The sequence below is a fragment of the Capricornis sumatraensis genome, chromosome 2 (assembly GCF_032405125.1).
Source record: "Capricornis sumatraensis isolate serow.1 chromosome 2, serow.2, whole genome shotgun sequence".
Lineage (NCBI taxonomy): Eukaryota > Metazoa > Chordata > Mammalia > Artiodactyla > Bovidae > Capricornis > Capricornis sumatraensis.
Window position 1 is genome coordinate 70,019,817 of NC_091070.1, and position 25,393 is coordinate 70,045,209.

The window sequence follows — 25,393 nt, forward strand, 5'->3', positions numbered from 1 at the left end:
AATGACAGAAATATCATAGAATATTCTTGAACTACCTCTAGCAAAAACTTAAAGTAGAAGAGGAAGTTAAGGCCAGTTTACATTTCAGGATGAGAAAACAGGGTAAAAAGGACTGGTTTTGATCTGTGGCAGTCATCTATTCAACAGATACATTTTTACTGGGATCTTTTATTATAGTGTTCTGAATTAAGCATGTGCAGGATAAAGAGACGTGTGAAATATGGTTTCTTTCATTGAAGACCTCACTGTCTTGTTGGGAAGTCAACCCCACCAGCTCCCTCGCCCCCCACCCCAGTATCTGTAACACAAGGTAGTACAAGATCTCAAGTACAAGTACTTGAGGAATATAAATGAAGTGTGACTCAGATATCAGCTGATTCCTTTGACCACACAAGTGAGTCTGTTTTAAATCTATACAAACGTGATGTCAAATTCAGCTGCTTCATCAGCTTCCTCAAGAAACCCAACCATATAAGGATTTTTTTCATTTCCCTAGCTTTACTGGAGATTTGTAGTGTCATGGGGAGGTGTCACGTCACACACTACACATGCTACTTGAAAAATACTCATTCTACTCATCTCATCCCCAGGTATTCCCTTTTAACCTTACTCATTTCTCCATCTCTTCTACTAGGCAACTCTCAACACAGCTTGTCAGCCCTTTATTCAACTGAGTAGCTCCCAGCTTTGACAAGAAACTTAGCTGCCACTAGACTCTAGGCTTGGAAAATTCATTTTGACCCCCATTTCCCAGCCTCTAAGCTTATCAAAGATCCTTTTCACTAGAGCTGCTGATTATTCCTGCAAAGCAATTATTTGCCAGCATCTAAAAAATAAAAATTTATTCATATTAGTTTTTTTGGAAAAGAGAGCAAGAATCACTTCAAAGTGGTGATCAAAAATCTTAAAGAATAGCATATCAATCAGAATAGGCTATGTTATGGTGCTTTGACAAATATCACCAAAATCTCAGTGGCTTAGCATAATGAGGATTTATCTCTTGGTCACACAGACTCAGCCATGCATTCATTCTACTGTCTAAAGCAACTATCCTCCACATGCAAGTTTAGCATATATGGTCCTTGCATCTTGTGGCACCTCCATCTCAACAAGTACCCCCATGACTTCAGCAGCAAGAGAGAGGGCCTAGGAAGTTCACATCTGCAGGTGAATTCATCAGCTCCAAAATAGCACAGGTCCCCTCAATCACAGTCATCTGTCTAGAACTAGTCATATGGTCCTGCCCAATTCTTGGGAAAGAGAGACGCAGAGGGACTGGGAAACATAGACTTCTGTGTGTATAAAATGGGAAGAAAGCCCAAAATAATGGTGAACATGTGAAATATCTACAATATGGGAAGATTGTGATGGCAATGATATAGGAATAAAGTGAACAATGAAGCCAGTGTGATTTGGTTAGGGCTTTACATGTGTGTTAGAGAGTAATGGGATATAAGTTTGGAAAAATGGGTTGAGGCCAGATTATGAAAGGCCTTTCACCACAGGCCAGAAATCTGTTTTATTTGTGACATGGAGCCATGCAAGTTTTGGGAGGAGTATGAATGACTCATGCTGTATATTGTGGGGTGCTGGTGGTGATTTGTATTGAACTGTAGTCAGATTTAGAGACTTGAAAACCAGTGAAAGATTTTCTTCTAAATCAGCTCAGTATGAAGTAGCACTCAATTTCTGCTGTTTCTGGGGAAACACAACGGACTCTGTCCTAACTTATCTCCCACTACACATCTCAGTTGAAGATTCGTTTTGTACCTGCTCTCACCTTATTCTGTTTTCTTGCTGGCTCAGATGGTAAAAAATATTCACCTGCAATGCAGGAGACCCAGGTTCAATCCCTGGGTCGGAAAGATCCCCTGGAGAAGGAAATGGCAACCCACTTAAGTATTCTTGCGTGGGAAATTCCGTGGACAGAGGAGCCTGATGGGCTACAATCCATGGGGTCGCGAGAGTCAGACACAACTTAGTGACTAAACCATCACCATCACTTTATTCAGTATTCTTTATACAATTAAAGAACCCACCAGTTTTAAGACCAGTTACCAGACAAGATATTAAAAAAAAAAACCACACCTCTGAGAAAACATTCGTGTTTGGAAACACCCGTGAGGTCCACAAGCATTTTCTTTTATTATTGGAGTATACTTGGTTTACAATGTTGTGTTAGTCTCTGCTGTATAATGAAGTGAATCTACTATATGCTTATGTGTATCCCCTCCCTCGTGAGCCTCCTGCCCATCACCAGCCCCATCCCACCCATCTAGGTCAGATGAGCACTGAACACTGAGCTGTGTTCTCCGCACTATATAGCAGGTTCCCACTAGCTATCTGTTTTATACATGGTAGTACACATATGTCAATTCCAATCTCCCAGTTAATCCCACCCTCTCCTCCCCCTACTTTGTCCACATGTCTGTCTTCTGTGTCTGTATCACTATTCCTACCCTAGAAATAGTTTCATCTGTGCCATTTTCCTAGATTTCATGTATATGCATTAATATATGATAGTTGTTTTCCTCTATCTGACTTACTTCATTCTGTATGACAGACTCTTGGGCCATCTACACCTCTAGAAATGACCAAATTTCATTCCTTTTTATGATTGAATAATATTCCATTGTACATACGTACCGCATCTTCTTTGTGCATTCATCTGTCATTGGACATTTAAAATGTGTTAAGGTACAAGAGGTTGGGAGTCAGCTATGTTAAGATGACAGGACTGATGTGGAAAATGCCAGTGACCTGGCAGAGCAATGGAAAACACGAGGGATTCTGATTGGTGACTCTTTACCCAATATGAATAAAGAAATAGCTATAGTTTGTTATGTGTTTAATTATTATGTGCCAGGCAGCATCTTAGTACTCTATTCCTTAAAGCTGATCTGCAACACCTGGAATGGTCGACACCAGCTGCTTTTCCAGCCCTGTCCTTGCACTTCACCCCTCTCTGTGCTGTAGGACACTGGCCTCCTGTTCTTCCCGCCACCTCCTAGCTGGCGCTGCCTTCTCTGCTTAGATGTCACCTTCTCAAAATGCTCTCCCTGACCACCCTATGTAAGAGATCAATTCCCCCGTCCACTTTCTATCTTGGTGTAGAAATAACCTCAATGAAGTTTATTTTTTCATAAAACTTATCACCTTCAGGCAAATTCTATATTTTTGGTGTAATGCCTATGTCCCCTCTCAGAATGTAAGTTTCATGGGGGTCAGGAATTTGTTTCTTTTGTTTGTTACTGTATTCCCAGTAGCTGTAACAGTTCCTGGCACTCAAAACTGTTTGTTCAATTAACAAGTGACTTATGTAAGCTTCATGAGACCCCTCTGAGGTAGGCACCATTAATTTTTGTATTTTATGAGTGGTGAACCTGAGTCCTAGGGTGGTTTGGTAGCATTTTCAAAGTTTCCCAGTTCCTAATCCATGAGGCCAAGATTAAACACCAGAACCATCTGATTACACAGTTTGTATATTTTGCCACAGTACTCCGATGATAATCCTATACTTAGGTCATGGTAATGGAAAGTTAGCATGAAAATTATTCTTTAAGAATGCAAACATTTCATGTATATGTTTGAATCATTCATCTAACACTAATATATAATTATTGAAAACATGATAAATATTTCTATATGCATGAGAAAGTAAACTGACCCCCACCCCCACCCCCCCAAAAAAGTGTCTTGTGGAGCTAATAGAGGGTGATCTTGAAGAGCAAATTTGCTCACATGGGCCAAATGCTTCCTCCTGCAGAGTGGGCTGCCTCCCAAAGAATTAGCCTTTCTCAAAATGAATTATTAACCCCAGCGTCCTGGCCAAATTCCCACTTGGATAGTCTAGGAACTGTTCAAAACTTGGAATCTATTGAAATTAGCCTGGCTTGATTGCAGTCTCTGCATTAATTGTGATATAATAGAGTTTCTCCAGAGATTTGTGCATATATTATTCTAATCTGTATAGACTGGCTTTGTCTCTTAAATTTTTTTAGTTTCTTCTTCCCCTCATGAGATATGGCCTGGATTTCTTTATAAGTTTTTCTTTTTTTTAAATTTCACTGCATGAATAACTGTAAGCTCCTTTTTCCTTGGACTCGCCAAGCCTTTTTTCACTTGAACGATTAGTCTCTTGGTCATTATCGCAGTGTGTTGCAGACATTAGCCACAAGAAGCTTCCAGATCCCCAGCTCACTTACTCAAGTGCAAGTGTAGCTTGGGTAGGAGCAAAGTTCATTCAGTGAAATTTTCTTAATTGTCTCTTTCAAACCTCCAGTCCTCAAGGATCTTATGTTCTAGTTCTAGGAGTCATATATCCATTTTTAAGTTTAAAATACCATTCATTTTTAGGTTTAAAATAACTGGCCTAATGGTGTAATTGTTTAGGACTCCCATACTCATCCTAAATTATGGCTATTAATTTCTTCAGACAATTTTGTTAAATGATTTACACCATTTGTTTTGGTCATAAGTAAGCTCTATAATGTCACCTAGATTCTAGAGAGGCAGAGAGGTATGAGTTTAATTAAACTACAGAATTTTTTTGCTTATGTCAAATTGAAACAGATACCTTAGAAATGCATTGTGTTGCATGGTTTTGATCGTAACTGTAGAGTTGATATAGTTAATTAAATCTTGTCAGCATCACGTGATTCTTTCTGTAAGTTGGTCTTTCTTGCCTTAAGTTGATATAATCAAGTCTTCAGTATAATAGATTATGTTATAATGGGTACTTCAGCAGTGTTTTCATACTGTCAGCTTTCTCTCTAATCTATGTAGAGAGTAAGAATGAAGATTTTGTTGAAAGGCAAAAATTATTCATAGGAAATAGTTGGCCTCATAGATTTTCAGCATAGGGAAAGACATTGAGAACACAAGGTTTAAGTCCCTGCATTTCATCTGTCTGGATCGCAGACAAATGGTAACTTGCTTCTGCTTCCTGCATTCCATTCTTTACCTTTACCAAGTACAATGAGACAATGGATGTGAGCCATGTGCACTTAGAACTTCGGCAGCTAATATTAGAAAAATGCTTTGAAAATGACAGATGGAAAGAGCTATAAATGCAATCGCTAATGGATTTATGCACCCGTTCTCTCTCTATTCCAATCTATTTCTACCAGTATTTTCCAAAAAATTTCCCAGGGCTCCACCTGAAGTGTGACCTGATGGCACCATAGCACATGTGTTTCCTGAGTTGGCTGAGTGTTTCCAAAACGTATCTACACTTTAAATTCAAATGTTTACCCACTAGGGTTTAAATCATGGAAAGTGTTACTGCCTTAGTGTGACAGCCATATACTTCAGCCTAGACTATTGTTACAAGTGCTGTGGGGCTTTCTACAGGTTTTTCCCCCTTTATCTTAGTTAATATGGGCCTAGAAATGTATCATTCCTTTTTGGGAAAAAAAAAAAATCAGATTTTCAGTAGTGTAAATAAATTGACAGAATCTGCTTTTAAATCTGTAACAGGCAGAAACTTCCCATCCTCTTGCCATGCACCTCCTCCCAACTATGAATGTGACAAGGTAAAAAGCCTAAACACTTATATTTCTCCTGCTTCCCACGTGCACTTGAAATGAGACACTCCATACTTCAGTCTCAGGTCAACCCCGGAAATGTATTCCTTTATTTACTCACTTAACCAAATATTTATTGAGCTTGCACTGCTCTCGCAAGCACTTTTCTAGAAGCTGGATATACAGCTGTGAAAAAAAACACAGATGAAAACCCAAGCACTTATTAATAAGTCCATCAGAATGTTTCATTTGGCATTTCCTGTAAACATCTGAACTTGTTCATAAAGAAATGTAGAAGAGCATTAGTCTGCTGAGGGAATTAATTCCTTTGTAAGGACATTATCTTATGAAAGAACTCAATTTAGCAAATAGCAGGCTCCTGAAGTAATTCAACTTAGAATATTTATACTTACTATGAATTGTATTCCCAAATGTCCAAGGAGTTAAAAGAAAGGAATATCTCCAGAGAGTTATTCTAAGTTCAGTAACATCATTAGCATTTCAGTCGCTTAAAATTAAAAGGATGAATGTGTTTAGGAGCTTGAAGAAGAGAAAAGAAAGCGTATCCAGTCAAGTGTGAAAATACCCACCTCAGTTTCTAACAGTTCCTCCATTCCTCCAGATACCAGGATTCTTAAATTTCTAGTCTGTGCTGTTATTGTTGTTTAGTCACTAAGTCTTTTCTGACTCTCTGTGACCCCATGGACTGTAGCCCACCAGGCTTCTCTGTCCATGGGGTTTCCCAAGCAAGAATACTGGAATAGGTTGCCATATCCTTGTCCAGGGGATCTTCTTGACCTAAGGCTCAAACCTGTGTCTCCTGCATTGGCAAGCAGATTCTTTACCACTAAGCCACCAGGGAAGTCTTCTAGCATAGGACCTGGCACCTATCCGTCAATGTTTTCAATGTTTGTAGAATTGTACAAACACCACTATGATAAATAATGCACACAGTATTCATTCCTTATAAGAGTATATTCCTGAGTGAGTTAGTATTCAGTTGTGTCCAATTCTTTGCGGACCCATGGAGTGCGGCCTGCCAGGCTTCTCTGCCCTTGGAATTTTTCAGCCAAGAATTCTGGAGTGGGCTGTCATTTCCTACTCCAGAATATCTTCCCAACCCAGAGATCGAATCTGAGTCTCTTGAGTCTCCTGCATTGACAACAGATTCTTTACTGCTAGTGCCACCTGAGAAGTCCAGTATGTTTCTCAGTTCAGTTCAGTCGCTCAGTCGTGTCAGACTCTTTGCGACCCATGAATTGCAGCACGCCTCCCTGTCCATCACCAGCTCCTGGAGTTCACTCAAACTCGCGTCCATCGAGTCGGTGATGCCATCCAGCCATCTCATCCTCTGTCGTTCCCTTCTCCTCCTGACCCCAATCCCTCCCAGCATCAGAGTCTTTTCCAATGAGTCAACTCTTAACATAAGGTGGCCAAAGTACTGGAGTTTCAGCTTTAGCATCATTCCTTCCAAAGAACATCCAGGACTGATCTCCTTCAGAATGGACTGGTTGGATCTCCTTGCAGTCCAAGGGACTCTCAAGAGCCTTCTCCAGCACCACAGTTCAAAAGCATCAATTCTTCGGTGCTCAGCTTTCTTCACAGTCCAATTCTCACATCCATACATGACCACAGGAAAAACCATAGCCTTGACTAGACGGACCTTTGTTGGCAAAGTAATGTCCCTGCTTTTGAATATGCTATCTAGGTTGGTCATAACTTTCCTTCCAAGGAGTAACAACCAGTATGTTCCTAGGCCATTTCAAAATTGGCTGATTAGGTCAGAAAAGATGAAAAAGTAGGGATTAATACATTTCTTTCTGAATTTCTTCCCCTTCTGTATTTCCTTCACTGTACACAATTTTAAAATGTTCTAACATCTGAATTGAAAAAGTATTTTCTTTAGTTTCTGCCAGGTTAGAAACACTGATACTAAATGGATGCCGATTTTTAAGTGGGTCTGTGCAAAGGAGAGTTTGTCAGTCTACTTTCTTTCACTATCCAGATCAAATCCAAGAAATTATCTTATATAAGGGGTCAGAGTCATGAGTTGATGGTGATTTTTGTTCACATTTTTTAATTCTTTGAGATAATTTTTGACTCCCTCTATTACCTCTTGACTCCTATTACCTATGACTCTTTCTTATCTTGCTTAAGAAAATGTGCTTATTTAGATAAAAGCATAATTAATATAATACATAATCAATATATAATCATGGAATATACATAGAACAATACCTTGGATTTTACTTCATGATTTTCCACTAGAATCTAAAGGCCATTTGTGGTTTATTTCTCGCCATGTGGCAATCCTTAAGTGTTTTGCTAACTTCTTAGAGAACTAAACCCACTCAGCTTATGTTGCATGAGGTTATATTCCCAATTACTCAAATAAGAGTATTTAAATTATTTAAATATTTAAATAATGCACATGATTCAGTCAGTAACACCTGAATATTCATGGTTTGAATACTTCAAAATACCTTGTTTAAAATGATAAACTTTATTATTCCCTTACCGTCAACTGGTCAACTCACCTTACTCTGAAATGTCAGTGCTTTTTGTATTATGGTAGAATACAGGTCAAATTTGAGTTCATCTGTTAAAAATACAACACACGAGAACTTCCTCAGCAGTCTGGTGCACTTCCAAAGCAGGGGATGAGAGTCCAATCCTTGATGGAGGACTAAGTGGCCAAAGGAGAAAAAAAAAAACCTTGCCAAGCATGTATCAGAAATGTCAGAGGGCACTGTCCGTCATGAAGAAAAATCACAAGTAACATGCAAACTAACAGGCACCGACAATCAGAATGGCTTCCCAGGTGGCTCAGTGGTAAAGAATTTGCCTGCTACTGCAGGAGACGTGGGTTCAATCTCTGGGTCAGGAAGATCTGCTGAAGGAAGCAATGACAACCCACTCCAGTATTCTTGCCTGGGAAATCCCATGGATAGAGGAGCCTGATGGGCTACAGTCCACAGAGTTGCAAAAGAGCTGGACACAACTTAGAGAGGAAGCAACCAACAAGCAACAGCAATCAGAATGGTTGCTCCACTAATTAGAGCAGATGCTGGCCATAGTGCTTCATACCTGTTGAATTCAGCTACATTAAAGATCTGTCCTTTTGGAGTCCAGTTTTTGTAGAGACAACCCCTTTCAGGGCTTCTTAAATCCTTGTAAGAAATATTTTCATGCAAAAATGGAATCCTTTGTTCTAAGAATGTAAAAATATACTATCAATTTCTAATATACAAAGCAGAAGGAATAAGAAGTAGCTATTGTTTTCTATAAATCTTTTCACTTAATGCATTGGAAAAATATGGCCAGTGCAGTAATTTTAAATATTCATATTTTTAATATGTCCCCTATTATTCCTCTTTCCTTTATCCAAGTTGATAAGCAGATGCAAATACTTTCTGCCAAGGTCAGCTTAGCTACACAAGTTAAGAAGAGCTTTTTCTTACTATTTTCTGGTTTGCTATGCAAATTAGAAAGAAAATAGCCATGCACTAATATATAAGTATACTCTAAATGTATTCTAGCATATATCCTTATTATTTTACATGAAACTTTTAATCTCTGTTTCTGTATTTTAGTCCATACATTTTAAATTTATTTAAATTTATTTGGATGTATTTAGCATAGCATTTAATTATCATGGTAAAAGGTTAAATACTTAAAAAAAATTTTAAAGATTAAATACTATCAAATGATTTGTTATTTCAATATTTGATCACTTTTACCTTGAATGAGTAAATGTTTAGTCAAAAGATATTCAGAGTCATAGATATATTTTTAAGTGCATATATTTTTTCATTTTCTTTGCTTACAACATGGATCAGTTTATGATCTTGTATACATAATTACCAGAAGATACATAGTCATAGGTATGTTCAAAAGACATTTTGAAGGTGCTCTACTTACCGATGAGTTTCATTTGCTCTAAACACAAATTAGAAACTCACAAACTGGTGTTTTTTCCATCTGCTTAGAAACACTCTTTGTTTTGAGTATCTGCGTGCTCTAAAGCTTGGGTAGAATGGTAATGGGGCCATTATATGCACACTGGGCTGCTTGTGCTCAGGTGAGTCTGACTCTTTGAGACTCCATGGACTGTAGCCTGTCAGACTCCTCTGTCCATGGAACTTTCCAGGGAGGAATACTGGAGTGGGGTGCCATTTTCTTCTCCGAGGATCTTCACAACCTAGGGATCAAACCCGAGTCTCGTGTATCTTACATTGGCAGGTGGGTCCATTATCATAGATAAATGTGGCTGTACCTTGTTCTGTCTCCATCGTGATGTAGTTAGCTTTCACTAAACAGGCTGCTCTTAAAAGGGGAAGGAAAAACAAATTGATAAGATAAAACTGTGGGGAATTCCAAAATAAATACTGCTGACTGACCTTTTTTGGTGGTTCAGTTAGGCATGTTCTTGTTATGGTACCAATTGATTGCTTTATTTACTAGTATGGTGCATAACTAAGGTAAACAACTGGGTAATATCTTTGGCTTATATTTTTGTAATTCCTAGACAGACCGATAATGGTCTTTCTCCCATAGTTTTAAAAGTCATAAATTCCAAAGCATTTGGAGAACATGGAGCTATAATTTTTAAAAGACAAGTTTTTCTTTTAGCTCACTTCCCTTTTTAAAGAGTGTATCTCTAAGTAAATAGTTGTATCCCATGCTCATTTACATGCAAAAAAAAGCTTTGTGTATATTAGAAAAAGAAGCCAGTAAGAAACCTCTCAACCAATTTCCTAATGCTAGTGTTTAAAACCTTAGAATTTTTATCTTGGTGAACTATAAAATCAAAGAATTAACTCTCATTAGGGGTTCTGTTTCATCATAGCCACTCTGATTAATACCTCTGTAAGATTGTACAAGAAATGCTCAGTCACTACTAAAGTTTTCTTTTTAACCACCACACTGTGCATCACAAGAAGTCATCAGTTTATAGCTATTTCCTTCTTATGACTTTTTAGCTTATCATCAACCCCACTCTCTTATCCTGTATTCTGAGATGAGCAAAGAAGATAATATCCACAACATTTCCATTGCTTACTCTAGAGATAATAACCTTTTTGAAAAAGAGATAACCCTTAGTTTCTTTAAACAATTTCTTCCTCTTTAAATCCATGTTAGCTTTCTCTTGTCAAGTAAGACTTTCAGTGCATTGTTAAGTAAATAAGACAAAATTATTTATAGCATAGTCTATGCAAATGAAATTGGACTAAATATACTGGAATTGTTTATTATTCCCTGTAAATTTGCTCCATAATTCTTTAATATTTACCCTACAACTTTTTATCCAGACTTTTTTCATGTTACTAAAGAAATGTAATGGATTTTAAAAAATATTTTTATTTTTATTTATATATTTATTTGGCTATGCCAGTTCTTAGTTGCAACATGTGAACTCTTAGTTGCAGCATGTGGGATTTAGTTCCCTGACCAGGGATCAAACCCAGGCCCCTTGCATTGGGAATGTGGAGCGTTAGCCACTAAACCACCAGGGAAGTCCCAAGATTAAGAGCTAAACTAACTTTTTTTTCTAATTCAGTCTCATATGCCACTGTGTCTGGGCCTGTTCAGTAGGATTGTTGTCATAAGATTAGATACAAGTATCTAAGTGGTCTGATATTATATATCTTTAAAGCAACTCCTTAGCCTTTTTAACAGGAAGAAATTAAATGTTAGTGAAAAGTCCTATGTACTTATTTCCTTTCCATAGTTTCTTAGTGCACCATCTGAATTTGCCAATTTCCACTTAGTACTCTATGTTATAAAGTTATACTTTTGTTTTGAATAAGAGCTGGTTTTTCACTATTTCGCTGTTTGACATGAGTGAGTGAGGTGAGGTGAGATGAAGTCGCTCAGTCGTGTCCAACTCTTTGTGACTCCATGGACTTCTCCATCCATGGGATTCTCCAGGCAAGAATACTGGAGTGGATTGCCATTTCCTTCTCCAGGGGAATCTTCCTGATCCAGGGATCGAACCCAGGTCTCCCGCATTGGAGGCAGGGTGTCTCCTTCCTTAAATCTCCCTTCTCATTTGCTATCTAGCTTTCAACTCAACCTTTTCTCTTATTTCAAAATAGTATTTTTAGGATGCAAAAAATTCACTTGTTTGCATTCTCAAATTTGATTAATTCTACATGCACTTATTGATACCTTGGCATGCTAAGCAGTAGACTAGATTCTGGAAATAAAATATGGATAGTCAGTCCCTGCTTTCAAGGAGCACAGAATGCAATAGGAGAAACTGACAAATAAGCAAGTATTTACAATGCAGTGTGGCTAATGAAGAAAAATAGGATTACATGGGAATATATGGGATACAAGAATTAAGTAATTTACAGGGTAAAATCTGGCTACTGGTATTCATGATTCCTAGGTAGAAATAAGATGTTCTGTAAGAAATGTCCTTTGAGGTTATATAAGTATGAAATTTGTTCTCTCTGAGGAAGTCACGGACATTTTTAAAAAAGGAGGAGGCCAACCAAGTTTAGGGCAAGCCACTTTGCTTCAGCCTTAGTTTCATTAGACATAAACTGAGAAAGTTTGTATTAAATGACTTCTGACTTCTATTTCTAAAACTCTGAGTCTGTAAGTTTTGTTTTTGCAGTTCACTGAAAAATCTAAATAGCCTAAGCCTGTTTTGAAATCTATTTCAACAAATGATCCATAAAATAAATAAGCACGAAATTCAATTTTTTGGAAAAGTGGTCTGGCTGTAGAACTGAGTAGCCCCATAAAATATTAATTTGGTCATAGTGTGGAAATGTGAAATGACTGTTAAATGAGTCAAGGCCTTATTTGTGGCCTTTGGCTCATTTGGTAAGATTACCCATTAGCCATGTAGGCAGCATAACACGCATGGTCAAGCAGCTCATGGGAGCATCCTAACAAATGTTAAATAAAAATTATCTTTCTCTAGCCTTAGGAATATATTGCTGTTATTTTCAAAATAAGACTACTCAGCTTTAAAATCTCAGTCAATAGGAAAATAATTATATTCGTTGCGCTTAAAATCCTGACTACTATCTGCAAATGTTTTCTAATGTGTTTTTGTGTTTTTATGTTTTTTTTGGAAGTTTAGAAGTGGAATGAGTGTAGATGGTTTCTGACCATCATCTAATTTCATTGCTTCTGCCCATATGAACTCCCTTTGTATCACTGCAATACATGTATACGTAACATTTCCCTTTCCTGATGCAAAAAAGTGTTTCTCCTTAGTCCTAAGACATTTTTTTCCTTTGTCCTTAACTTTGGTTTCATGAAAAATTCCTTCTCCATTCTTTTATTTTACCTATATCTTGATAATAGTAAATTAAAAATCTGTGTATGATAATCCATCAGGCTCATTCAGTATTCCTTTAGCTTATCTACAAAAGAGCGTGTGCTTTTCTCTTTGCTCCTTTTAATAAGGCCTTCCTACTGTGGCTCTAAATATCAACCAAACATGTTAATCTCTTAGGATCTGGCTATTATTAAAATCTCTCAAACCTTTTCTGAATTTTAAAAGATGTGATTATTATAATTTAATCTGTTTACTTCCACATGAACTCAAATGGAAATGAATCTCCTGAAATAGCCACATTTTCTTCCTCTCAAATATACATCTGAGATTAAAAACAAAACAGCTAACTAATTTAAATCTGGAATCTGGGTGTCTATGACACCAAACATCTGGATGAAAAGTGAAAAATTCAGTAGATGTTTTCAAATATCCAGATATTGTGTCGGTAAAACAGGTAAATGACTGAATCTTACCATTTTTATCTGAATTTTTATGTATCATGTATATGGCACCATCAGTCCTTTCTAATAAAAAAATGTCAGTTTCAGAAATAATGCATTCACAAATACGTACGTATTGAGTACCTATTCTGTAAGAAATATTCTAAGTGCTATAGAGAGTTCAAGGTTAAAGGCTTAAACCTTGTCCTCAAATGATTTGCAGTCCAGTGAGGGCTATAACACAAGAACACACATATACCTAAAAGATAATGTAGCTGGGAGGAGAGAAAGCACTGTGGAATTTGGGGGAAAGTGACTACTCAAGGCTAGGAAAGACTTTCCAGGGGACCTGGTGTTTGGACTGACCTTGATGGACATGCCAGAATCATGGAAATGGGAGGGAATGTTGCAGTCACACAACATTTGAAATACACTCTCCTTTAGCACCTTGGAATTTTACTTAAATCCAATAATACTAAATTAGCCAGATGGTTGTAACAACTTTTGTGTCATTTTTCATTATCAAAGCCTTGGGTCTCTGTATGGTTTTTGTGTCTAAATGTGTTTCTTGGGTATTTTGATGAATTTATATTCATTTCCCTTAAGAGTTTCAATTTTCCACAAAGAAATATACTGAAATTTGCTCTCTGTATGGTCATTATAAAAATTCTACCTTGTACTTTGCTTTTCAAATTAGAAAAATAGATATAAATTTTTCACAGTTCAATATACATTGCATGTTTAAACCTCTGTCTTCCAAGTTAGGTGATTTTTTTAAATCTATTAGGATCACAACGCTGATCAACTTTTTAATTAGCAATAATCACACCTTGGATAAACCTCATTGGTACAATACTGCCACTGCACAAAGCTGATCAACTTTTTAGAAAATCCCAAATCCTCAAGATTTTTGCCTCGTTCGATCAGAGTCTAGATCTAGGTCAAAGCAAAATGGTTCACCTCTTCTTCTCCCCCCAACCCTGCCTTCCTCTTTTGCCTCATCGTCATCCTTCTCTTTAAAAGAAAAAAATACAATCATTTTTAGCTAGAGGGAGATAGGGAGTAAACTGAGAAATTTTCTGATAATCTAAAGCATGCCACATGTATAAATTGGCTCAAGTAGCTGAAAGGTAAAGGGTGGCTGGGTTTAGATCAAGCTGGATCCAAGGGCAGAAATGTGCATGAATCTATTCTTCATAGCTCCTGGCTCTGCTTTTGTCTGTGTCCTCTGCATCCTCCATCAGCCTCTCTCCATTTGGTGGCAACAATGGCCTGATGGCAACTCGACACAAATTCTACTGACTTAGTAACCCCAGTGACAAAAGAACACTTTTGACTGACAGTCCTAACTGACTCCCATTAAGCTCAACTTGGCTTCTATCTTCAAAGCAGCCAGGATGATTAGCTATGTTGATTGGCTAAGCCTGGGTCAGTGAGCCACTCCCAAGCACATCTCTGAAGTAAAATCAAGGCGCTTTTATCAAGAGAAAGGGGGAAAGTTACTTCAGTGCAAAACTTTAATGTTAGGGTGGAAAAGCCCTCCACTAAATGTCGGGAGAACAGGTGGTTATCCCAGCGTTTCCTGTTTCTGTGGCCAGGCGTGTAACGCCATGTGCATCTTGGTTTCCTTATCTACATAAGTTAGGTTGCAGGACAAGGTTCTGTTTAAAGACCTTTTTGCCTCAATATTTTGTGGTTATGATCTCAAGAACTAGGATAAGGATAAGATACCCAGAAAATGCAGATTTACAAATAGTAACACAAAGCAAGAGATACATCACGTCTCATGTAGAAGTGGTTTTGGTAGAAATTTGACTTTAGCTTTGTAGTGGAAGAGCAAAGGCTTTTTACTGCATCCTGAGGTAGTGATAAGAAGCTCAGACAACGTGAGAGGAGAGGAGAAGAGTGTGTATGTGTATAAGAGAAAGAGAGACAGAGAAAGAGTCAGGGAGGTTCAGAATTAACCATCACAGACTTTATTATTATAATCTCCATAGATATTTCATAAGGCATGTACACCTTTGTTAACATCCTCATTTGCCATTACAGAGACTAAGTCCCAGTCTTGTTCAAGGTGGCAGAACTACTTACAAAGCTTAAATGAGAACTTCTATCTTTTTTTTTCCACTCTTCCTAGTGAAAGAGACATTGAGCCAGAGTTGGGAGTTAGGGGAGAAATACAAAAGTTTAGAAAACCTAAGGCTTTACTCTCAGAAAGTTGTACCTAGTCAAAGTGTATAAGATGTGACAATGAAGGGCTAAAAGTTATAAATGCTAAGTAAATCACTATATGAACCTAGTGGAAAGCAGATTACATCCAGCTATGAGGATGTCATAGTTTTTAAATATCTTGCTTCTGGTTTCATCTTGAGATTTCATTTTGTTATACACTCTAATCATGACATCAGAATTTCTGTTTACTTAAATTAAATTAATGGTCATTGAATAAGTTTGATATTCCACAAAAAGACATTTATTTGTTCAGGAGTTAGATCTTTAGCACCAACTGGTTTCAGTTCAGTAAGCCTGGTCCTAGAGCAATAAGTGATATATACCTGTATACCCAATGCAGTTTCATTGCCCCTATAGAGAAATTGCTTAGAGGGTTTCATCTATGAGCATCATCATCAAACTCAAGGTGACCTGAATTAACTCTATAAACGAGGTTGTATTTTGGTCGGGGTAGGGGTGGGGTGAGCAGCAAGAGGGGTAAGGATTGAGGAAAAGGAAGTGGTGATCATACGACCAGTTTCCAAGTTTTTGCTCAAACTAAGATCCTGCCCAACAAATTATTTGATCACTTGTCTCCATGGCTGTATTACAGCCATTACGGAAGAAACTTGACAAACTGCACGTTGTTCCTTAAAGAACTTATCTAGTAAACTTTATACACCAGTGAGTCAAACTCATAGGATAGGAAGGTAACCTTAATGATTGATTCTTGACCTGCCCTTCTTTTAAAAAATCCAATGAATAACAAAAGAGAATATCTAACTGTATAAAAAGTTGCATTAGCATGTTTTTTTTTAAAAAAGAAAAATGGAGTATAGGGGCTTCCTTAGTGGCTCCGTGGTAAAGAATCCACCTGCCAATGCAAGAGACATGGGTTCGATCCCTGGTCTGGGAAGATTCCACGTGCCACAGAACAACTAAGCCTGTGTGCCACAACTATTGACCTGTGCTCTAGAGCCTGGGAAGCACAGCTGCTGAAGCCCAAGCACCCTTGAGCTCATGCTCTGTAACAGGAGAAGCCACCACAATGAGAAGTCTGTGCACTGCAACCATGAGTGACCCCCACTTAGCACAACTAGAGAAAGCCTGCCCAGCAACGAAGACCCAGCACAGCCAAAAATAAACAAATAAATAAAACAAAGTTTTCTAAAATGGAGTGTATAAATTACTTACAATAAATTATCATTTTTAAATTAATATTTGATTTTTAAAAATTGTCTGCAGCAGTATGCATGAAGATGATATACGAGTATATAAACAGAAAGTGAAAGTCTGCACCCCAGGCCCTACACAACACGAACCGTTGTTCAGTGTGTGTTTTTACAGATGTTTTTCTTGTATGACAAGCATTGATGTGTGTATTTAATTAATGTATTTATTTAGCTATTTATCTATTTTACAAAAGTTGAAGATACACGTTGTTCTACAGTTTCCTTTTTTCACTCAGCTATACGTGAGGAAAACCTTTTTGTGAGAGCTTCACGTTTTATTTAACTCTGATGCATTTGATAATTTATTGTGTACTTTTACTTCATAAGATGATTAAAAATATCACTTGAAGTTTTCTACAACATTAGTATAAATCCTTTCAACATGGAATAAAGAGCATGATAAATTTGGACAAAATTTTGTTCCAGTTTGACAAAATTTTGTTCCAGTTTGGACAAAAATGGACAAGGATTAACCACAAAAGAAGATTATTAAGTGGTTTCACCCAAGAACCATTTCAGTGATAAATTTATATTGTAGATCTGTTTGCATGTACTTGATCAACCAGGTTAACCCCAAAAAGGAGGAGAAGAAAAAAGTCTAAGGTCACTATCTGGGATACAGATACATCTCACATTCGAATGAGTCTTTAGAAAAAAGGCAATTTTAAAAAATTTCTATCTACATTGAGTCATAAGCCATACGTGTCTTATTAACTTTTTGAACAGTTGTCAGCTGATATTCAAAATAAGAGAATCTTTGTGAGTCACTTATATTCAACAGTGGCTTTAAAATTATTGGGGGATGTGAAAAACTTTGACCTATGCTGGTTCTTTCTTGATGAAGGGAATCATCATCATTGCTATTATGTTACAGTGTACGTTCTTATGAGTAAGTTGAGCCACCTCTGGGCCACTGGACCAATGTGGGTTGGCCCCCATCAGTGAACAGACTAAACTATAGCCTTATTCCAAGAATATGGAAACTGACAACAAATTATTGCTTGTGGTCTACTTCCAGTTTCAAGTGCAAACATACCAAAGTTTATTTTAAATTTGAGCCAGTCAGACATTTAGCAATATACATCAAAGAAGAAGTGAAGGCTTCCCATGTTTATTATTTCAATATGATGTCTGTTCTAATAAAGTAGAAGAATGCATATGACAGACCATGTAGTAGAAATTCTCTAGTTCCACAGTTTGGCCTTAAATATATACATATATTTGTAAATTAATCCAAAACACATTGCCATGGTTCCAATTCCTCTGAAAGCTGATTGTTTTCTGTCCCTTTTTTAATTTTAGAAATACAGTGGCCGACTGCCAGAACACTTTCAGATAAACAGTCCACTCCATGTATAAAAGGGGCATAGAATCACAAATGTTCAAAACCACAGAATGTTATTTAAATAAGTTAAAGTTATTACGGTCTTCCCTATTAATTAAAAAAAAAAAAAGCCATCTGTGCAAGGTGAATTTTTGTAAGGTCCCAATTTTTTTTAATGATTGTGGATGGAATTTGCAACTGCTTTCATGGTGAAAGTACAGTTCAGGGATTCCCAAGATATAATGCACTATTTATGTAATTTTGTGGTCATTGACTAAATTTCTAATAAAACACTGGGAAGAATTCTTATTATTCCATCTGAATGTACAGTGCTGCTTGAAGGAACTGACTGTAACTAACTCTACCTTTCTATTCTACCACCTTAACCTCCTAAATCTTTATTTCATCTGAACCTTCTCTGTGTATGTGCACGTGTGTGTGTGTGTCTCTGCCTCTGTTTCTCTCACATACGCACACACATTGCAGCCCACATTTTGTCAGAACTGTCTTTGACAGAAACATCGCGATGGTGAGCAGGACTGAACACCCACACCAAAAAGGAAAAAAGAAATCACTGCATAAAGAAACAGCACACTGGGCAGCATTACCAGTGCAGAGCTATACATCCCTGTGATGAGGCCGTGTTTTCATTTTTGTTATTTGCAGAATTGATTTCCGTTGGGCAAATAACCTATAAACCTAGCAGGCTTTCAAAATCTTAGAGGAATAAAAAGTCAAAGGGTGCTTCTCCCTTGAGTGTGGCAGGAAAATACCACGACAAGGATTTGGGGATCTTTTTGGTCATTTTCCCTCCAACCAGTGTTGTCAGTCAATTAAAATTTGTACCGTAGGTCTTTACCAGTTTGAAGCCACTCCTGGCGCCTGTGATGAGCAGTCCTTCTTGTTTGTGCAGTCATTCATTATCTCCATTACCAAAAGGAGAATAGAGGACAATTACATTGTTTGGACGAATCAGAGTGTTAGGAGGAGTATTTGTCATGGTGGCAGAGTGCAGCACCTGACAGGCAACGATTGATGGCCAGGAATGAGTGTGAGTGGCCAAAGCTGCCTCATAGGATGCAAATTACTGACTGTGGATTCCAATTTATCCTGTTCATTTTTCTTGCCCGTGCTGAAGACCATTAGTGGTTTTTGAAGCAGTGAAGGGGTCATTACTAATGTGGGTAGGCTTGAAGCAGGAGGGAGAAGGAGGGGAAAAGCCTTCTGTAATTACACAGCTTTCAGGAACAGGCTGGAGGCCCTAGCCAAAAAAATGTCAACACCTCGCAATCAGAAAAATTTATTTTCATTTTATGCTTAACCCATATTAACTCAACATTATCATCTTTCTTTGTTAACATTTGCAGAATATTAAAAGCCTGGCTTCTATATTAATACAAATCTAGTTAACCCCTTTTGCAATACAGGGGATTTTGTTTAGCCTAATGGCATTTGGTTTTGCTAATAAGTAATTGTGCACATTTTGGATAATGCATGCTATTATGGAAGATGAAATACCTGAAGAATAAAATCTTAGATGAGTGAAAAACATTCACTCTCAAACACTGGAATGCTTAGAATGCTATGAATGGAATACTTTGTTGTTCCTAACGTCACCCTTTAATAACATTGATGAGAAATATTTATTCCTGAAGGCTTTCTAGTTTAGAAACGACTTTGACATGCTGTATAAAAGTTTACTTTTCTGTTTAAGAAAGCCTGTGAATTTAGAGTAGGGACCTATTTAACAGATATATTTTATAATTATGTATATGCCAATAGAGTGTCTCAAAGTAAATGCATAAATCTAAAGTAACAACCTGATTTCAGAATGAGAGAGGAAAGGGGTTTGATGATGGGAGGATGGTTTGTTATAAATGTTGGTGAGTTGTGCTGTGAAGTAAAGAATTAAAAAACACTGAAACCTATGGCTTCATTCTCTTATTGCCACACTTGAGGGTAAAATGTAAAATTTCTGTGTGAAGCATTCCCATAATTGACTCCTTGTGATGTGTGGTCATTGTATGTGACCCTCTTAACCTGGAGCAGCAACCAGGAAAAATGAAAGAATCTTCCACTGTCCTTTAAAGGAGTCAACATAAATAACTGTCAGTGAACTCTGCTGTAATTGAAGCAGTTGCCATGGCTTCCAAGTATAGTTGTGATTATGTACAATCTGACTTTCCAAACTTTGACTGTCAATAATCTTAGATTAACCAGGAAATAATGATTATATTGAGCCATCTCACAAAGAAAACATAGGAGAAGGGCTGCACAGAGGTTTTCCAGGAAGTAAAATGGGCCTGAATCTAGCTCCCTTAGTGTACATGAAGTGCCTGTATAGACAACCAAAATTCAGACCCTTCGCCCAACTGCTGTGCATCTCTGATTGACTGAAGAAACTGAATACTTGCAACGCTGCTGGCTTTGTGCTGCTGGCCTCCACAGCGTGGTGCGAACCGGGCTGCACTGGCAGGTTTTTGGATTCTTGTCTCTGCCCGCATTTTCCCCTACACGTGATTAAAAGGCTGCGATTAGGAAAATCAAGTCATAGACTAAAGAAATCGCAAACAGTGGTTTCATTCATAGACATAAGTGACTCTTTCTTAACTTCTGATACATCTTTCAAAACATTTGTTTTTTCATTAGCATCCGTACCCTTCCGAAGAGCAGAAGAAACAGTTAGCTCAAGACACAGGACTTACAATTCTCCAAGTAAACAACTGGTGAGTGACCCCCAAATCAATGTCTTTCTCCTGTGGCTAAGATTGCTCAATCATTGTTTTTTGTTTCTGAAACAAATGGGATTAAGGAGGATAACTCCTGTGTGTCTACCTTGAGGTGTGAACTAGTGCATAGCGAGAGGAAGAGGTAACCAGGTAAATGGTTTTGATGAGATATATCCTTTTCTCTCTCTCCCTCCCTCTTTCTTTCCTTTTCTCTTCTCTTGCTCTTCCTCTCCACCTCACTTTTCCCATCTCTGAGGCTTTAAAATTCTTGAATTGACAGAGCAAATTCAGTTTAAGTCACTCCCATTTAAAGTAGTTCCTCTGGGTATTTTGGTGCAGTTGAAATTTGAAATTATCGGTTCTGGAAGGTTTCTTTTGTCTAGGCTTTTTAGGGTGATGGAGATGCAGGCTCTTTAGCACTCCTAACAGAAATTTATTTACCCAAATTTTTTTGTGTTTTTGAACACAGGGTAAGAAAAACCAAAGATTTACCCACTTTTAGCTCTGCCATTTGGCCGATGACTGCCGTGAAGGTGCATGGGACATCACTCTTTGTATATGGCTTAGAGGGTAACTGAGGAAAAGGAGGGGCAGAGGATTAAATAAAATGATCACAGTGGCCAAGAAATGATATAGGAATTACTTATCAAAATACTGGCCCAGGTTTTATCAGCAGCTTAATTTTGTTCAGTACATTCTTGGGGTGATGTTCAGATTAATTGAACTGACAGTTCTCTTTCAAAATTCAGGGAAAGTATTTGCACGGATTTCAGGCCTTATACAAACTTAATTACATGGAACTCCATTTTATCATTCTAATTCCATGTAGCAGAGGTTGTATTTACAAATGAGAAGTCTCTGCCTTTATTCACAGCTTTCCTTAATATATTTATCAAAGCAGGTTCATTTACAAAGTGCTCTATCTGTGGGATACAGGCAGGCAGACATTAACAAAGCTTTTAGGTTTATCAGGCTCGCTGCCTGATGAGCTACCCGAGGGTCAATTGATTTTGTGGTTCTGTGATTCATTTTTTTCTCATTTTTCTAGGATCACAATGAGAGACATGCTTGGAGAATTAGCCAGTTTGTCTGCCTTATCTGTCAGGCAATTTTTTTTTTTTTCCCAGGGAAGTCAAGCTACTTAAATTGGCCACAGGAACTGCCGTTATCTGGCTTTAATGCACCCTATAGTGTGGATAGCATTTCAATTACACCAGTAACCAAAGCTTAGCTGCAGCCCTTTTCATGCCTAGTGCTGTACAGAAAGTGATGTGCCTACCTACAGAAGCAGAAAATTGAGTTGCCTTGCTTCTGTCAGGGTGATTAATGCAGAAATAAACTGCTAACCTGAAAAGAAAGGCAGAAAGAAAGGATAGACAATACAGACTTGAATTCACTTTAATTTTCTACTAAAGATTGGAACTATGTACATTTAAAGATACCCTTTAGACCAAAAACTTGGAATAAAGGCTGTAATCTCCAGAAAGAGATGTGTATGTGATTCCATGTTGATACGAGCCTCATAGAGTAGATACGTATATGTCAATGTATATATATTCTCATTTATGTTCCTAGGACAAGCTATCAGAAGTCTAAAACAATAAAATAAATGCACTCTGTGTTGATGGTTGAAGACTTATTTACGCTGCATGTTTTTTTATAATCATCATACTGATCACCAAACTGAGCTACCGTGTATACAGAGGACCTTAATGCAGTGAATGTTGCTTTAAAATCACAATTTTTATAAATTTGGAACAAGTTGAGGGTGGTTGTGATGGGAGTTTGGGGAAAAAAGGAACTATTTCTACATGGATATTTGACTTTGACATTTGATCTTGCTCTTTTTGAAAGTACTGCTCCCTCTCACCCACTCCCTGTACTTTTTGATGTAGTCATTACACTTGAAGAGTGAAGATGCTACAGTCATATCTAAAGATGAGCATTTTTCACAATTAGACACCCGGTTGGAACCTGGAGAGAGCACCCCTTATTTTCTGAATTCCATTAAGCCCCAGGGCATGGATGAGGAGTTCTGTGGTGTGATAGCTTAGGTTTCTTGTTTCTCTATTATTTGAGCCTTGTTTGACACAGAATGCCAAGGGTTAGAATGTGACAGTCTATCACACTGCATACTTCCCATAATATGGCATCAGGGTTGACACCTACATCTTTACAAAATAATTCCATCTCCCTAATTTTCACACTTCCCTCTGAAAAACCCTCTAATCCTGCCCTGAGGTCTAATTCTTAGTTAACAGCTACCATAACTTTGATAATAAGGTGTGACTGTGAGGATAATACAGCAGATACTTCTAAAAGACTACCGGGAATTTCACACAGGGACCAAATTTTGGTGGATCTCAAAAAGAAATGTACAAGAGAACACCAGCTACTATACAGTACATTCTGAAACTGTCCAATGTCTTGATGATATCATCTTTAAAACAGAGAAAGCTATCCAAACTCATTTCAAAAGGCTTCATAATCACTGTTCTTAAGTGCCAAGTGATAACTAAAAGAGATGAGAAGAGTAGGCTGTAAACTATTTCTCCAGGCCCTGAGAGCTCTCAGAAATGGGGAAAAAAAGAACAGGGATCAGCAAGCAGTTCCTAAACCTCATTTAGTGAACTCTGCTAGGAAATAATACCCACTTCTCTGATTGAGGCCAAAGCTTCAGACTAGTGTGTTCTGATGCCTATACTAAAAGAATTTGAATAGTGTAGAGAGCATTCACATTGGAAAACCATGGAAGACCTGCTTCAGTTCTGCTTCTCACTTACCTCTTAAAATAGAAAGGCCTAGCAAGGTCAGGGTAGTTAAGTATCACTGTAAAATAACCTCTGTAGTAATAAGCAATAGAACATGGCTCCACGCACTTGATGAGAGCAATAAGCAATAAAAACAGGCCTGTTAAGATCGGTCAGTAATTTCAGAACAAATAAGCAAAAAGGAAGTTTAGGAGATAATTAAGGGAATTAAAGATTGTTTTATCTTAGCAGCTAGTGTTAAGAATAATCTTAATGGGCTTTTCCTGTGTATTTACAGTAGGGAGTGCGCAAAAATTGATGATACCATCAAATCAAAATGTGATTTCAGGAAAAGAGTGGAGTTTGACACTAAGTCATTTTTTCCTACAATTAGTCATCAGAAATCTATTAATAATCAGTCATCTAATTAAGACCTTTTTTAAAAAAATGACGATAACCCGATCTTCAGTGTATGTATGCACTTCACTGCCAAAGCTAATCACAAGTACTATAGTGAGATTTGCTTTCTAGACTGTTCAGTTAGGGGAGAGTCACCTCAACTGTGAAACCCCCAAAATGTGTGCATAGGAGAGAAGAAAAGCAAAAGAATGAATATCCTCAGTCTGAATAACCTACTCACCATGAAGAAGCAAATGTGGTATACTGTGACTGAATATTCATTAAATTTTGGTAGGTAATATAGTGTAGTGGGTAATCACTCCAGAGCCAGACCCCATGGGGCTAAAATCCTGGTTTCATCATTTATCAGTTAGATGTTCAACCTTCACCAAATTGCTTAACCTTTTTAAGCCTTAGTTTCCTCATCTATAAAATGGGAACAATAGTCACATATAGCTGTAACATTTCAGAGAGGTACTGCAGGCTAAGTCTCAGCATAGTGCTGGCATGTACCACAGATGTTATCTGTGGTTAAAATAAAGTACATAATTATAAAAATGAGAGAGAAAGATTTATGATGATTTCAAACAACGCTATCAATTAAGACATCATTAAATCACTTATAAACTAGAATGGAGATTTCGTTCAGGAAAAAATAGAGGCAATAAAATTTGAGAGCAGACAACTTACTGTGCATAGCTTCTATCTTAAACAAAGATAGATTTTTGTAGTTTCTTAGATGATCCTTCTTTTGTAGTTCTTTGATGCCAAGGAGGGAAGATTAGGGAGCCCTAGGAGGTAAGTGGCTTCAAATAGCTGTGAAGACTAGACTTTTTGAAGGAAAGTTTTGGGTATTAATGCTCTGGTATTTCCTCAGGAGCCATGCTTACATGCATTCATTGACAGAAAATTTTTTTGAAAATTATTTTTTTTTAATGAGGAAGTTCTTGCTTGAATAATTTGTTGGGGTGCAATTATACATCTTTGAAGTTAGTAATCATTGAAATATAGCACAGTCTTAACTTTGACAATTAAAACCCCTCAATCCCTGGGTCAGAAAGATCCCCTGGAGAAGGAAATGGTAACCCACTGCAGTATTCTTGCCTGGAAAATCCCATGGACAGAGGAGCCTGGCGGACTACAGTCCATGGGGTTGCATAAGAGTCAGACATGACTTAGTGAATAAATAACAACAAAGCTAAAAATACTATGTAAAAAATCATAACATTTCCATGTTCTCATGTAACTTTCCTCAATGCTATATAAGAATTATGATATTAATTTTAAGTCCCTGTTTCTAGGTTTAATTTTAAAAGGAAGAAATACTGCTTTTAAAAACTCATGTCACTGAAGTAATTGTATCCTTATCTATATACCAACAAGCAAAATTCATTGGGTGACATATTGACAGAAGAAAGGTATACTAGGAATAAAGGACTTACTTTCTTGATAGGAGGCTGTCTCTAGGGCCGTAAATAAACAT

At 37.5% G+C, this 25,393-nt stretch overlaps 1 protein-coding gene and 1 pseudogene across 5 annotated transcripts in view; one reads left to right on the plus strand and one right to left on the minus strand.

Moving 5' to 3' along the window:
- Positions 1–25,393, plus strand: part of MEIS2 (Meis homeobox 2) — a 225,975-nt gene that overhangs the window by 135,306 nt on the left and 65,276 nt on the right. For all 5 annotated transcript variants that reach the window (XM_068965916.1, XM_068965915.1, XM_068965917.1 and 2 more), the window contains exon 9: positions 20,682–20,758. In XM_068965916.1, coding sequence (XP_068822017.1) covers positions 20,682–20,758 — 77 coding nt within the window. The remainder of the gene's footprint in view (positions 1–20,681; positions 20,759–25,393) is intronic.
- LOC138074613 (U4 spliceosomal RNA) lies at positions 14,063–14,138 on the minus strand (annotated as a pseudogene).